General features: G+C 37.0%; 2 protein-coding genes across 5 annotated transcripts in view; one reads left to right on the plus strand and one right to left on the minus strand.

The window, feature by feature from the left end:
• AZI2 (5-azacytidine induced 2) overlaps positions 1-14,237 on the plus strand; it is a 36,586-nt gene extending 22,349 nt beyond the window's left edge. Inside the window, exons 6-8 of the mRNA XM_082849158.1 lie at positions 4,221-4,279; positions 9,784-9,902; positions 12,153-14,237. Coding sequence (XP_082705284.1) covers positions 4,221-4,279; positions 9,784-9,902; positions 12,153-12,565 — 591 coding nt within the window. The 3' untranslated portion in view covers positions 12,566-14,237. The remainder of the gene's footprint in view (positions 1-4,220; positions 4,280-9,783; positions 9,903-12,152) is intronic.
• A 2,197-nt stretch (positions 14,238-16,434) lies between these two features.
• The window catches only part of CMC1 (C-X9-C motif containing 1), a 76,634-nt gene continuing 75,955 nt past the window's right edge, over positions 16,435-17,113 (minus strand). For all 4 annotated transcript variants that reach the window (XM_082848560.1, XM_082848559.1, XM_082848558.1 and 1 more), the window contains exon 4: positions 16,435-16,692. In XM_082848560.1, the coding sequence (XP_082704686.1) occupies positions 16,572-16,692 (121 nt within the window). In that variant the 3' untranslated portion in view covers positions 16,435-16,571. The remainder of the gene's footprint in view (positions 16,693-17,113) is intronic.

Here is a 17,113-nt window from a genome sequence, read left to right on the forward strand (position 1 = left end):
CTCTCAGGTCCTCACCCAGAGTCTGTCTACTAATACAGTGATCCCTGGACAATGGGGTTGTGACCCGTGGAGGTCTGCTTATACAAGCTTATACAAGGATTGTTTTCAGTAAGTATACAGTCGGTCTTTGGTATCTATGGGTTCCACATCTGTGGATCGAGGCCACCACAGGTTGTAGACTACGCTATCCATTGTTGGTTGAATCCACGGATGCTGACCCGAGGATACAGAGGGACGACTGTGGGACTTGAACATACGCAGATTTTGGTACCCACTGCGGATCCTAGAACCAGTGTCCCGTGGATAGGATACTGAGGGACAACTTTACATTGGGTTCAGAAAAGCTTGGATAAATGTTTTCAATGTCATGACAGTGCTGAGAATAAAAAGAAGGAATGATAGAGAAGCAGAGCAGTGTGGGAGCAATGCTCCAAACACAAAGTTTAAAATAGTTATTACAAGAAATTGAAAAGTTTAATAGTCTGGAGTTCAATAGCCATTATATACATTCTATACACTTAATGTATTTCAAACTAAGGTAGCCACGTAGATAATTATTTCTCAGGTCAACATTTTGCCCATCAGATTATCCAGCACTACTAAGGAGCTATGTCCCCACCCTAGGTTCTTCTGAGCAGCCACCATCTGAAAGAGGAGCTCCGCCCACGCTTCCTGACTGCCAGCCAGCGCACTGCCCTGAGTCCCAAGTGTCCTTAGATGAGCCAACAGGTCTCTCGTCTGTAATGTGGTCTTTACTGAAGGTGACCACTGGTTAAGAATGAGACAGGCATTAAGAATAATATAGCATCCTACCTTGGCCTTTACCCAGTGAACTCCTCTGAACTGGACAGTGAGAACTTGATTTGGAGCCCCCAGGCCTGATAAAGGGGAAACACCCACTATAAAAATTACTATCACCTCCCATTAGAGAAAAAAAAAATTGTTTTTCCTACTTGACATCTGAAGTTGATTTTCCTAGCTTTGCACCTGTGATCACATGCACAATTCCTTTAGCAGCTTCCAGCATCCTGTCCTGCAAGCCCAGTTGCCCGTAGCCCTTGAGAGGCTTCTTTTAAAAAGATGTGCTTGCAGGAAAAGATCTGCATCTTGAAGCTCTGAATTACAATTGTCAGTATATACTTTCTACTTGAAATGATTTGATAGCTTTTATAAATAACGGATATCTCCTTATAGAGTAAGAAGCAGAACCATGGAATCATAAAAACTTGGTTCATGATTGTGTTGCTTATTGTGACATTAGCAAACTCATTTAACTGAACTTTTTTCTATAAACTTGACATTAAATATCTAAGCAGCGTGGTGCCTAGTACATAGGGTATTTAATAAGTGAATGTGTTTCAAAAATTTTAATTAGGGTAATCCAGAAAAGCGCTTTAGGGGTGTATATGTGTATATGTGTTAATACAGTTCAGTTCTTATTATTTGTTTTCCACTAGGTGGTGCTAGAGGATAAATTTGCTTTTAGTTTAATTGATCTTTCACAAATCACAGAAACAGACTTGAAGGTAGAAGAAACTTTAGAAATCACTTGTTTTATTGCTGATGATGTTGCTTTATTGCTGAGTCTTTGTTGCTGAGACTAAGAAACTTTAAGAGTTGAAGTTGAGGGAAGGGAGGAATTTGTTTTTTGAAAAGGGGATTTAAGACACGGTCCCTTCTTCATAGGAATTTATTTGGCTGGAGGAGGGGAGATTTAAAGTCAAAAATGCTCACAACTAATATAGAGATATGAACCAAGGAAAGATGGAGTGGAAATTTATCAATTTATCAAGGGTTCCAAGTTTAAATCTTGGTATTGTGGGATGTGTACATTTCAGTCTTGTTTCAAAGGTGTTACTGGTCAGAGTCCTCTTGTATATGGGAGTCAAAGAGCAAGCTATGGAGATAAAATTTATTTTCACATTAATAATCTTATATCTACTGTAGCCATACTTACAAATATTTTTAAGATGGTACTTTCTGTGAAACATATTTTATAATACCTTCTGAAGTGTGAAATAGCATCCTACATGGACAGAATAGTGGGGCTTTGGGGGCTTTGCTTTTTTTTAAAGTACTTAGTGAGCTCAGTTGATTGTTTGGTATTAGATGAGGTCAAGGTTCCAGGGTCATTTCCACTATGGGCCTTCTTTACTTTCTGTATCCTCCAGTTTTCCAGCCACTTATATTCAGAACAGTGGATCCTTTTAGAAAAACAGACCACTAGGACTGAAGCTTAGGAAACACTGGCTCAGTAAATGGAGTTGGTGTAGATGCCTAAGGTAGCCAATGACAGCCTCTTTGGAGATGCACAGTGTGCTGTGTGTACTAAAGGTTCTGAGCAGTCCTGAAATACAGGAACCTATTTAACTTGAACAGTGTTTCCGAGGATTTTGTAGCTATGGGCCCATTTATGTGAAACTCCAACATCAGATGGCACAAGTTGGGAAACATATCCATTACTGCCTTTAGAACATGGCAAACTGATGACTGGCCAGGGACAGGGTCTTTGAGTATTAGAGACAATTCCTTTGTGCTTTTTACTAATTTACGTTAGATTTTCTGAATTGTTAGGTGGTAGCTGGAGAAATACTTCACCAAGCAAAACTGTTAGGTTTTTTGTTTTGTTTTGTTTACTATCATTGGCTTTAAAAACAAGTAAGATTGGGCTTCCCTGGTGGCGCAGAGGTTGAGAGTCCGCCTGCCAATGCAGGGGATGCAGGTTCGTGCCCCGGTCCGGGAGGATCCCTCATGCTGCGGAGCAGCTGGACCTGTGAACCATGGCCGCTGGGCCTGCGCGTCCGGAGCCTGTGCTCCGCAGCGGGAGGGGCCACAACAGTGAGAGGCCCACGTACCACCAAAAAAACCCAAAAAACAAGGAAGGTTTCCATTGTGCGTATATGTATAAGTATACACTAATTAAAATGTGTATTTTTAATTAATTATACAGAGAAACGAAAAGTGACTTGATCTGATTCCTTCATTTCCTATGAGGAACAGGAAAGGAAAATGTCCAAGGTTATGTGCTTTGTTAGTGGTCAGACTTCCTCTGACTTGTGGGCCAGTTCTGTTTTCCCTCTCCACAGGGCTCCCTGAGATGCAGCTAAATCATTTACAGTATTTAGTTGGTATTTTCTGAACAATCAGATCCAAAGACACTTTAACTTCTGTAGTATGCGGTACGCCGGCCTCTCACTGCTGCGGCCCCTCCCGCTGCGGAGCACAGGCTCCGGGCGCGCAGGCTCAGCGGCCATGGCTCACGGGCGCAGCCGCTCCACGCGCACGTGGGATCCTCCTGGACCGGGGCACGAACCCGCGTACCCTGCATCGGCAGGCGGACTCCCAACCACTGCGCCACCAGGGAAGCCCTCTGTAGTACATTTTGATATTTTACACTCCCAAACTCAGAGGACTTATGAAGTCCTTTTGTGGCTTTTTAGTGTTCCACTTTAAAAAATATCATTTAGATTATATAAATAAGAAATGGTAAAGTTAAATTTTGTTTTCTTAGTTTATACTGGCCATTTCTGCTAATAGAATTAGTGCCTGTGGTAGTCATTTTTATTTGTTATAGACCCTGAATTGAATGCATTGCAAACAAGTGTGTTACAGAGTTATCTTAAATGTATTAAGTCCACTTTTAAATATCTTTTATAGGTTCTTTTTGTCATCTATAACCTAAACTACTAAAACTTGGAAGTATATAAGGACTTTATGAAGTCCTTTCCCTGTCATTTTCTTGTGGAAAGAAGAAATTTATGTTAATCTTTTTAAACAATAACCTGTTAAATTTTGGTACTTCTTTGTAATAATATCAAAAAGTGAAATACCAATAAACTTCGATTTTCTGGTGGAATTCACTCAGCTATACCTGAAGAAACAGTAATTTGATCAATTTGTTACCCTTTTTTGAATACAGATTTCAGATTGGTATCATCAGAAATACATTTTGTAAGACTCCAAGGTCTTTTATGTGAGAGCAAGTGTATTTTTTAAAGAAAATTAAAGCATTAATGACTTTAAATAATTGGAAATGATTTAGAAATACCTGGTATAAATTTGGAGTTATTTCATTAAAATTGAATATAAGATACTAGTTTTATGCTGTACAGTTACAGATGTATTCTGTAAAAGCTGAAGCACGTGTAGGGTAATAAAGTATTGAGAATAAATAGAAGGTAACAATTACAACTTTTAAACTGTTTTTTAAACAATGACAGTATCCATCTCAGGAAGACAATCTGAAGAGCAGAGATCTCCAAAGACTAAGCATTTCAAGGTATGAACATCCTTCAGCATTCAATAATAATACATTATATAATAATAATTATTATTCTGTAGGCCACTTTGTATAGGTACATAGATTTCTGTTATGATTTAACCTTAAAAACAGGTTGACACTATTTGGGTACTGCATGTAATTTCTGATCACAATGTATTTATAAAAATTATTTAACTGTTCCTTAACAACAGGCTTGAACTTGGGCAGTAGAAAGGTGCATATTGTGATGCCTTAGATAAAATTTTTGAACATTCAGTAATATTTTAGATAGGATTTTAGGGAGCTAGTTGTGCAGAAGTATTCTGTAATTCTGATTTTTACATGAAGAATTATGCATTTCCATACACAGCAATATCACTTTGTCTTAAGGGCAAACTTGGACAGCCTTACTCTTTGATAATGACATGAATTTTAAGAGAACTGTCCTCTTGGGGTAAGAATAAAAGTAGCTATCAGAGTTCATGTATGCTACTTCGGCCCTTTTTTTTCTCAAATATATATATCATTTTTATTTAAGTAACATAAGTGCATTGTTTTATCTGATAATTTTTGTTCTGCTATGTTAACATCCCCTCTCTCCATGGATGCTTCCACCCAATGAAACATACTCATTTGACTTCATGGTTTGCTCGTTTGGCTTCCAAAATTTACTGAATTATCTCATACCTATTCTTCCTATCAAAAATATAATGGAGAGAAATGCTCAGTTGGGGAAAACAGTATGAGGAAACATGGTGCAGCCCCTCTTCCTGTGTGAAGGGCTAGCAGTAAGTATTATAGGCGTCATGGGCCAGAGTCTCTATTGCAGCTTCTCAGCCCTGCCATTCAAACAGTAGTTCACTTATACCTTCAACTTTCATCTAAATATACAGCAAGGAAGTTTTTCCTTTTTTTAAAACATGTGTCTAGTATAGCGTCCATGTGAATTATTTTTCCAAGGTGTCTTCTATGTCAGTTACCTTCTTTCTTCCTGTCAACCTAGGTTTCCCCTTATTAATTTTGTTGTATTTGTCATTTTTATAAGCCTTCTTAAACCATTTTTGGAAAGAAGCACGTTAGAATCAGTAGGTCAAATAAAAGGGCTTATATAGTTTATTAGAAGTACATGGTATAGAACAGGGCTTCTGCTTCCATTCATGGGCAGTGTTACATAATTTGGATCACTTCTTTTGAGAATAACTTGAAAAGTTGTCTGCCACCCACCAAAAAGATGTGTGTTTGAAGGCATCATATAACTAAAAAGATAGTGAAGGATCTCTAGGCCAGGATTTGGAGGAGGAGGAAGGCCCCAAGAGATGAGTCTGGTTTCTGAGGCTGAGAACTATGTAATTGTGGCTTTGAAGTACAGTTTTGAATTCTCTAAAGCTCAGTATCAATTCAGGGTATCAACTGAGAAAAAGCTTTTAGAATGAATTAAGTTCAGTCTAAGAGTTGCTGTATGTTAAAGAACTGTGTAATTAAAGCGGGTCCTAATGGCTCCCCAGTGCTCAAGTACATTTCTGTGTTTGCAGACCCATAGCAGTGTGGATTGCAGAACTGATTAGCTCTCCCTCTTCTGGTTAGCAACTAGAAAACTAATAACCAAACTGTAGCTTACCCTTGGTAAACTTTATATCATGCATTTTTATGTTAGCCTCATTCCTGACTGCATTTTATCTTGTTTTTTCTTTACCTTATCATTTATACCTATTCACAGTTTATAGTCCTATGTTTTATTAGTCTTTAAGTTACGTCATCCACTTCTAAATGGAACAATTCAGATGATAAATTAAGTTTACTATATTAGAAAAGCACGTAGGAATGTTTCCATAAAACCATTAACTAAAAGTTCAGGTATTTTTAAGGATTATTTTCCAGTTATTTGGAAAACTCCCCTTTTTGGAACACCTTCTTTTTTGCATTTCCTCCATCATATTGCCAGGGGAACAAGGTGGTACCATATTGTTTCCTGAGTGAACATGTTAATTACTGGAGGCCTTTTATATTTTCCTCATTGTATTGTATCATTTAACAATAACAGCCCTGCCCATCAGAAACTTGGCCAATGTCCTGCCAGTGTACTAGTTGGGGTTACCTTTATGTTGTTGCCTTCAGTTCTTAAGCCAGATCTAGGTATGGGGTAACTTCTTCAGATGCAAATTATTGGTTTAGAAAATAGGGATTAGGTTAGTGTTTTTCACACTGTGCTGTGTTGCCTTAGTTGATCATGAAATTTTGTGAGTTAAGACAAGCATTTTAAAAATAAGAAAACAGAATAGAACATAACAGAATATGGGTTGTAGTGTAAAATGATTGCCTGCTGTGCCTTACAATTAAAAATATTTGAAAGATGCTTGTTTGAAGAAATCACAGTTGTCAAGATATACATTTCAAAGTCTCTAGTTCTTGGCTAAGACTATCCCATACTTTCATTTTAATTCCTCTGGGGAATGTAATAGTTCAATAAATTTTCAAAAGCTAAAGAAAAATAGGGCTGAAGTAAAAAAAAACGAAATCAAGTAGATTTTTCTTATACAAGGAACATTCAGTATTAAAGAGTTGAACGTACAGTGTCAATTAAGAAAACTGAGCTTTTACACAGTTTTTACTATGTAAGCTGGACATGTGCCCCCTTGTTGAGATGTGGATAAGCAGATTTCATTACGTTTAAAATTTAGAGGTGTGGAATTTTATACTGGGACGAAGAAGGTTGTGTTGGAAGTCAGTAGTTGGCAAATGTGATGAAGCTGAAGTATGATGATTTGAAAAATGTTACCCACAAAGGGCAGCAGTCAGTCACAGGACTGGATAGTTGAAAGGCAGCTTTGAACAGCAGCTTGTTAGAGTCAGGAAGTTCTCCGGCACCTGCTTCCTTGTGTGTGAAGTGAGCTCCCAGGTTGCCGCGTTTGTGTGAGAACCGGGTGAGGTGCCTGTCTAGCACATAGTACATGCTCAACCACCGTTAACTTTTTGTCTCATCTGTCTTATTTCTTAGGGTTTTCATTTGGGGTGCTTTGGTGTTGCATCTCAGTGTTCAAGTAGCTTTATGAGTTCTTTGTACACAACTATATATATCATTAGGATTTTGCTTGTATGGTATTTAAAGCAAAATTTAATTTATATTCCCAGCTGGTGGGAGGTAGAAGGGGAACAGTTTATAGGCTCAAAAATACCTGGATAAGTAAAGGTTAGCTGGAGCTCTGCTAAAGATCTGTGGATGACAGTTGTCCAGTCTTACTTAAGCAATGATTTGTTCAAGTAGAATTTTAAAAATTTTAACACACTTTGAAGACTATAGCACTTTAATATAAATGAAGTGTAAAGTAACTGCCATTACTTTGTTATCCACAAGAGGGAGAGCTTATACTTAGTAATAATTTTAGTTTTTTATATCTGTAGTTTTCTATTCAGGTGACGTTAAGGGCAAAAGAAAAAGATTAGACATATGTTAAACTAGGTGACCTAGTTTTTGGTGTCACCTAATTTATAAGCAGTCTTCATTAAATTGAATTGGAAAATGTGTATTAGTGCTGCATTAACACCTCTATTATAATTTTCTCTTATTTTATATGGGTAGCTATTTTGAATGATGCAATGTTTGATATTCCAGTATCCAAACACTTTCTTGAGTACTATACTTGCTTTTCTCCAAGTCAGGTACTGATTTACAATCTCAAGCCACTGTTTTTAATCTGTATGATTCATATCATGACTGTCTGCATGAATTAGCACATGTACAGTGTTTACACTTAGCTGCTACGTAATGTGAGTAACTCTTTTTGGGAAGCATGCTGAATGCCCAGAATTGCACCAAGGAACCACTGACTCTTCACACTTCAGACAGTTCCTATGTGAGACAGACACTCATTGTAGCACACGGCTCAGATGTTGACTGCCGAAGCAGAGGTGGTTAACTAATTTTTGTGAAGTAATTATTTCACACTTATCAAAAACCTGCAAAAATCCCTGTGTTTTTTAATAGACTACTGGTTAACAAATGACGTTACAACAGATTAAAACAAGTAGATTTTTCTCAAAAGCAGTATAAAGTTTATTCTCCTGCTCCTATTGAAAGAATTACAGTCTGAGTGGAACGGGAATATTTTGACAAAAAAGGAATGTCATAATTCAAAATAACTGTTTTTGAATATATCTGTTGTTTCCATAATTAGAATAAGATATTAGATTTAGATATGAAGAGTGTTATCCTTGTAGTTTGTTTAAAGGTTTTTGTTTATAGCTAGACAGAAATTGAAGCATGACGTGACATGTTTGTTTAATTTGATTTCATTATTACTAAAATTATACTAATATCTTTAAGAGGCAGTAGGGGTTGTTTGAACACTATGAGATCAGTTGTTGTATTCCTGTAAAGTTGTGTAATGTAAATTTGAATAATATCTTTAAGAGGCAGTAGGGGTTGTTTGAACACTATGAGATCAGTTGTTCTTACGTATGTGTTGAAGATTTTGATTTATTTAGTTGGCAACTAAGAACCTAAAAAAAATCATGAATATGCAAATAAGAATGCTTAATGGAAGATGAAACTCAATAAAATTAGGTTTAAAATAACTGATTTATAACTTTTCAGATAATTGAGGTAAAATGAGAGGTATTTGTGAAGTTTTTATTTCTGTTTCATATAATCCTCTCTCCAGCTCCTTTTCCCTTACCAGGAAATCAGTTGGCTCTTCATGTCTTGTGCTGTCATGTCACATTGGTTTAGAACCAACAATATGAGACAGCCCAGTCAAACATAAAAGACTGGAATGCATGAAACCTAAATTTTAATGTGGGCTTCGGTGTACATTCAGAATTGATAACAGCATTTCAATTCACAACATCAGAACAGAATAATCAAAAGATAAATACAAATTCAAAATCCATCCATGAATGAATGTCACTTTATTTATTTATTTTTTTTTTTGCGGTACGCGGGCCTCTCACTGCTGTGGCCTCTCCCGCTGCAGAGCACAGGCTCCGGACACCCAGGCTCAGCGGCCATGGCTCACGGGCCCAGCCGCTCAGCGGCATGTGGGATCTTCCTGGACCGGGGCACGAACCCGTGTCCCCTGCATCGGCAGGTGGACTCTCAACCACTGCACCACCAGGGAAGCCCTATTCTTGATCAGATTTGCAAGTGAAGACCATATTCCTTACTATTAAATATATTAACGCCACTGCACATCATAGGCTATCATAAAATCTCAGTCCTGAGGACAGCACTATTAAACTCGTTGGTTAGAATACTTTTTATAATACCCTTCTGTTTAATATAGTTCAGTTAATTGATAAAAATTAGGTCAGTGTTATTGTGAATAAGATTTTTTCACTTGTTATAATGCTCTATTTAAATATTTTAATTATTTAATGAGGACGTTTTATTTAATTTGTATTATTTCACAACAATTTGAGCAGAAATGAAGATAAGCTCATTTCTATTTTAAAGTTATTCCCTTCTCTCCACAGAGAATAATAACCGTTAACTTTTTTTTTTAAAAAAAAACAACCCTGTATTTCAGTGATAATATGCAAAGTGCATACTGGGAACTGAAGAGAGAAATGTCTAATTTACATCTGGTGACTCAAGTACAAGCTGAACTGCTAAGAAAGCTGAAAACCCCAACTGCAATCAAGAAAGGCAAGTCAGGGTTTGCCGGAAACCACTGATTCCAGCCAAACTGCTCAAAGAGCAACTCGTTATCATATCTTATCGAAATCTCATCAAATGAGTTTGATAAGCCAAAGTATATGTAGTCTATTCACAGCCACCCATTCTCTGCTCTGGCTTCAGCCTCATACTGGTCAACTTCACACATAAAGGTGTTGCTGATGTGTGTTTCTTCAGTACTGTATTCTTTTCCCCTTGTGGCTTTTTTCTCAGCCAAGTGTTGCTTATGTGTTCAAGGCTGAGGTGTTAAGTTTGCTCTAGTTGACCTTTTACCACAACTACTTCATATATTAAAAAAAAAAAGACACCAAAAGCTACTTTCATTCCAGTGCTACAGAATATACCAAAGACGTAGCTCTTTAAATTGTTTTTAAAGAGAGAACTCTGATTCGTTATTTGGTTATTTTCATTTTTTGTAAACTTAATTTTTCTTTCCTTAAAGAACAGATTGTTTTGAATAGAGACTAGATGCTATATTCACTTAGCCCTTTCAACCAAACAAAAATTTTCATTGCTTTGCATATTTAACTGCTTGGCTGATTAAACCTTTTCTTGAGTTTTGTGTTAACTAGTAGTGGCTACTTTGCCAAAGCTGTTTCTATACTGAGAAAAATCAGTGCGTTTGTACCTTTTATTACGTAATGATTGTATTCCTGTAAAGTTGTGTAATGTAAATTTGAATGCTGTAAACTTTATTTTTAAAGGAATGAGATGTGACTTTTTATTTTTTAAAAAATCATTAATTTAAAATTGTCATTTGCACCTCAAATTGTCCCTAAAGAGGGCACGAGAGATTTTATAAATAGTTCTCCTCAGAAATGTTTCCTGTGGGGTGGGGGACGTTGCATGTTGGGACAGAAAGCTAAATTCAGAATTGCCTTTCCGTTTCTAGGGTTAGTTACTTATGAACCAGGCAAAACAATAAGGTACTTTGGCATGCCCCAACTTAGTTTACGGTTCATTTTGTCCTCAGGTTTTCCAGTGGCCAGGGTTACATATGAGACAACTTTAAGTTGATGGTAGAAATAAGACCTCTCTTAAATGAGACTCATGGAGTAATTTTTCAGTGAGCCTCTTATATACTAAATAGAACTTCCAAAAAATAATTAAGGAGAAATGCTCTCTACTCATTTGGAAACGCTTATTGTCGTGTCGTTTCTGAGCTGGTGAAGGATTTTAACCGTAAGTTTCTAGCACGTTTCCTACGACAGTGCCAGGCCTGGGGCCACCACTCTCCACAAAGAATTGAGTGCTTTGCGGAGTGGACAGAGATAAGCCCAGGTCACCTTTTCTTTATACCCACATGTCACCCTGTCCAGAAGCTGAGCACGGTCACCTCCTCCCAAGAAAAGGGGCAGTGAGCTTATTTTTTAATGTGGTTCAGTTTCTTTCTCCTTTAAAACTAGAGTCAGGCCTTGGTGGCACTTGGTATCCGTACAGAGGGAGGGAAGCACACCCTTGCTTTGTGTTGTCTGTGGCTGAACAGCAGCTGGAGAGCGGTCTGTTTTCTAAGCCATTACATGTTACTAAACTCATTTTTTTTGCTTTTTTTTGACCTATATTGTGACCATAGCAGAACTTACATTTACCATTATATATATTTGACAAGAAATGAGATGATTTTATAGCTTTTAATTTAAATTGTTTTATCCATAAAAGCCTTTAATATATATCAAATTTCAGTTGGGTCTCACCAATTCACAATGTAGTTATTTCTGGAAAAATTTACTTTTGGACCACCTATGGAAAACAGATTTGGCTAAGCTAAGGAATATTACATCTAACAAAATTATTAAAACTTAAGAACAGCTTTCTTAGTCTCCACTGACACACAAACATTCTGCAAGCCTTCTCCAGCCATATTAAGAGCCAGGAACAGGGTCTTTACTTGTATTTTAAGTGAATTGGTTTCCAGCTTTTTAAAATAGGAATTTCCTCATGTTCACTATGATATGGGCAAGAAAAGATTCCTGTGTCCATTTTGCAGACGAGAGAAGTGACACCTGGAGCAGTCAAGTGTCACCCTGTCAGTAAATAGCGGATCCAGGATTAGAACTGAGATCATCTGTCAACTTCAAGTCACACTGCCACAGTGATCGCACTAACTTGGAAATGTCCATTTCCAGTTCTAGAATCAACCAAATTAACAGAGTGTTTGTTTACTGTTTTATGATCATAAATACCAGGACAGCTGATGCTTAGCCTGTGCTTTCTTTTCAGCTTGTGCCCCAGCAGGATGCATGGAAGACCTTGGGAAAGACAGCACAAAGCTGCACTTGATGAATTTTACTGCAACATACAAAAGACAGGCCCCTCTCTCACCAAACGGCAAAACTCTTTGTCATGCCACGTCTTCCCCTTTACCAGGAGATGCAAAGGTTTTATCAGAGAAAGCAGCTCTCCAGTCATGGACAGATCATGAGCGATCCATTCCTCACGATGGCACAAACTTTCAGGAACACAATTCTTATGGCAGAAATTCTCTGGAAGATAATTCTTGGGTATTCCCAAGCCCTCCTAAATCAAGTGAGACAACATTTGGGGAAACTAAAAATAAACCTTTGCCTTTACCCAACCTGCCACCACTGCATTACTTGGATCAACATAATCAAAACTGCCATTATAAAAATTAATTATGAAGAGATTATGACGTTCTCACGAGGTTGCTGTATCTCCCTCAGTGGTTTTCTTGGGAAATCATTAACAAACTGAAAGCAGATTTTGATTAAACTTTTGCAGAGTTCTTCAATATTTACATTTGCACATAATGTACCCTATTATGTAGTTGATTTTTCAGTATGAAAGAACACCCTCCAGCTCCATATTCTGGCTAAGAATCAGATATGTGTTACTAATTAATAAACCTAAGGTGTTTCACAATGACAACTCTACCTTTGATGATAATTGTACATTTCTGCCCATCACATGAAGAATGGAATTGAAAGTTTTCAGACACGGTTTTACAAAGCATGTGAAATGCCTAACTCATAAAAATAAAGGAGACCATTGTATCAGAGAAAAAGCATGTTAAGTTGCTTTAAGTTGCATAAAGGAGTGAAATGGCAATGTGACTTAGGTTATATTTCTGCTGACCTTATAACGCGTAAGGATAAGGAAATTACAGTGGAACAATATTATCTGGGTTATTGCATCTATATGTGGTATTGTGTCTCAAAGTATAAGATTTAAAGTCATTTTATAATCATGATGTTGATAAAATTTAAAGTACAATTTGGATTTTAAGACTTGAAATCTGCTCGTTGAAGCCAACTCTGTCCTGGTACATCCCTCAAGTCTTAATTGAAAATAAGTGATGAAATAGTTGAAAAACTATGTGGTGTGTGAATAAACTATTACAGTCATATACATTATCCAGTTAGAAGTAGGAATAGTATCACAAAGGCTTCAGTCTAATCTGTCCTTCAGTGCTATAGTGAAAATCCCAATGGGTATGTAACTGTATAAAGCCGTTTTCTTCAAAGGGTCTACACCTGCTTGTTACGTAGAGCAGCTTATTAACTGGTTAAACTTTGTTTTGAAATGTAATGATTTTACTTATTGAGAAAGTGGTTTTTAATTAATTAGAATCCTAGAAACCAAATTCTGTGCTGTATTGATATATGATAATAGTATAATCATGAAATGTCCCCCAACGCTTTGATTCTAAGAGCCTATCATTTATAAACAAGTAACAAGGATAGCTTCATATGGAAATTTCTCTGTATTCTTTCAGGGTGGTGGTATTAAGAATATTAGTAATATATGTCTCCGTTCCTACATCTTTTGCCTGAGATAAAGCATTTCATGTAGAAGGCCTTTATCCTTTTTGATAGACAGTTGCAAACACCTTGGACTCAAAAGAATATTTCAAATCTCTTCTACATTAACTGAATAGCATACATATATAAACAGTGTTCACCATTCACCAGATATTTGTCTTTCTATTATCTTACTCACTTATTCAAGCTTGTCTGTGATTAATGGAGTTGGTGTCAGATGCTGGAATTTATTCTGACCAATGAACACAGCTGACTCGAGGGAGTACAATCTCCTGCCAAGTAATAGAACAAAACCCAGTATGCATAAAACAAATACAAGACCCCAGGCTTTAGCTGAAGGAAGCAACTACCTGTGTAATAACAAAGCAGCAGAAACTATTTGTCATGTGGCTGCATAGGCTGTACATTATATCTAATCTCTAATGTAGCTTACTGGTTTGCCTTTTTTAAAACCAAGATTGAGCATTTTCCTTTGTAAAGAAAATAAGTCATATGACATAATGGCTTGATTAATGTTTTGAACAATGCCAAGACATTACTTAAAATAAATTATTTTTGTTTGAAATTGAAGTGGAAATATTGTCCTTGCCTAAATATTCCGGGGTCATGTACTAATTATAGGTTGTTAATCTGATTCATGTAACAGACATTTGTCTTGTTAAACCAACTTCTGAATGGAGACAATGCTTTTGCATCCAAACAATAGGGTAGCTATCAAACAGGTATGCTAGATGTTCTTGACAGTTTAGAGTGCTAAACAAATGATGTAAAACTATTTAGGAAAGGGTAACCAAAAGAAATTTTCCCAGTCATAAATTTTTAAATGTATTTTATGATCATTTCTGTTATTGGTAAGATTCAAAGAGAAGTGAGAGAATGGCCCATCTGTAGCTTATTTAAAATGGAAAATTTTGTTGACTTGTTTCATACTAGTTGAAGCTTGCTCCAAAGGACTTCCCTTGAAAATTTCTTTAACCTCCAGATTTTCATAAGGATAACCCAATTCAGCACATCCATAACTCAACAGAGTGAAAAGAACACGGATAACAACAACAAAAGCCTCTCAGTCCTCCCCATTAGCTAAAATAGAAGTTACATCTTCTCTAAAAGGAAACTGAGGTTCTGCTAAAGTGGAACCTAATTCATAACTAGAGCAGGGATGTACCTCTGTGGAACACAAGAACCAAAGTAGAGGGGAGAGTTCAGGCTTCAAGCACTAAAGGACTGAATCCTGTGAAAACAGTCATGGTCTCATGCAGAAACGCTGTCTGGAGAAGGCAGATCGTACGGGTAGAAGATCTGTGGCCTGTAACTGAACAGGAGAGGGTCAGCAGAGGTGCAGGGGTGCCAGCCAGAGGAAGAGCCGAGTGGATGGGGACGGATTCGCCAGAGTACCATGCATGCAGTGGACATTTTTATACTCTATAACATCTACATAGATGAATTTTCCACATAAAAATGAAGCTGGGCCCTCTAATTAAAATAATTATAAAATAACCACAAGTTGTATATTTTTAGTAGCTTTTTAAAGTAACCATTTTGCCCTTTCCTCACTTAAGTCATTGAAAACTAATTCCTGTGCTCTAGGAAATCAAAAGGCCCCCAGAGGAGTGTGGGCTTGTTTACCCCCATGCCGTGTGGTCTCTGGCTGTATCTGCTTTGCTTGTCTGCTCCTGTTGTCTCCCTCCTTTTGATCTGTATACCTGGAAAATGTGGTCTCTGGGTTTCAAGTAAGAGTCAAGTAGTTCCTTTGAGTGGTCTACTCAAGAGCAAAGTGTGGAACTTGAACATCGCATGGTTCTTTAGGGTCCTATTTACTTTTAACTCGATGGCCTAAATTAAATCTTGTCCTAGTAGGCAGGAATTTCTATTTGTGATTTTAATAAAAACTATGTAAATACATAAAAATTTTACTTACCTGGAAACTAGTTGCAATGGCTATGGTGAAGAGTTAACAGCTCATAGGAAAAAAAGCAACTTTTAATATAAAAGCTGAATCTGGGATCAAATTATTACATCAGGACAGAAATTTTTTACACTAGTTCCTGAAACCACTGCTATGTTACAAAATGGTCATTCATCCTTATAAAGAAGACTTTTTAAAAGATTAAAATATTTTCAGTAGCAGAATTAACAGGTCAAGGAATGCCACTACATTTTAGGAAATTTTAAAGATGTAAGTAAAACTAATTCATGTACAAGCACTTATCTGCTCATCTATGTTTCCAAATAAGCCTTTACTTCTACTAATAACCATTAAAGCGCATTTACCACGTCCAAGACTCCAAGTATGTCCAAGTACATACTCTACTTATCTACTCAGTTAATCCTCAGTGGTGGAGCCAGGTTCATGACCATCCTGCTATACTGCCAAGTTATTAACTCCTTGGAAGGCTTCCATTCCTGCTTTCCTTTAGTTACTTCTGGCCCCATGATTAGTCTATAGATTGATGAGTAAGATTCATGTGGAAACCTAAAGACTGGTATCACTGTTAGAGAACTATAGCTGTTCTCTATATGAAAAACCCCATTACAACCCAGGCAAACCAAGTCCCATTTCCCTGCTTATTCCTATGCCATTCAATAAACTCAACTTTGAAGTTTAAAAAAATATATTTCAGATAAAATTATTTCCATAATTAAGGGTAAACCCATTATGCCCAGGTAAACCATGTGCCAATTCCCCACTTACTCCTATCCCATTCAATAAACTCAACTTTGAAGTTTAAAAAAAACCTTTATTTCAGATAAAATTATTTCCATAATTAAGGATAAAGCAAACACTTCTTTGAGTCCATCATTTCAGGTGACTGTGATTTCCATGAACATTGGCATTACTGAGTATCATTTGAATATTTGCCTACATGCTTGTGGGAAGCTTCTGCAGCCTTTTCTTGGTAGGAATTCCAGTTTTTCTGAATTCTTCCCTTTCCTTCAGGTATTCCATTTTGCATTCTTCATAAAAGGCTGGATCATTATAGCTATGAGAAAATGAAAATCTTTTAAAGTGAATCACTTTGTAAGCATATAAGCTTATTTTAACAATAAATTCAGACATCCGGTTCATCAGGCACAATCTTTAGAAGCAGGTTTTTAGTAATGGTCATAAATTCATTGTAAACATTAGGCTATCAAATTAAAGAAAAAAAAGACCTAATGGTTCTTTTTTGAATACCAATGTCCCAGGATAGGACAACGGGAAGTCAGAGCACCCATCCTCAGGGATCCATGAGAGCAGACAAGACTGCATCACAATTATGTTCACAAAGTACTACGGCAGTTGTGGCCCGAAACATGGGGCAGAGTGGAAAAAGGGGAGCTGTCAGGGGGAGACGTTTGAGTTGCATTTTGAAGGACCAACAGAAACCCACATAGAAGGCACATGTGGAAAATCCCACAGAT

The sequence above is a fragment of the Leucopleurus acutus genome, assembly GCF_964270905.1.
Source record: "Leucopleurus acutus genome assembly, chromosome: 10".
NCBI classification, from domain to species: Eukaryota; Metazoa; Chordata; class Mammalia; order Artiodactyla; family Delphinidae; genus Leucopleurus; species Leucopleurus acutus.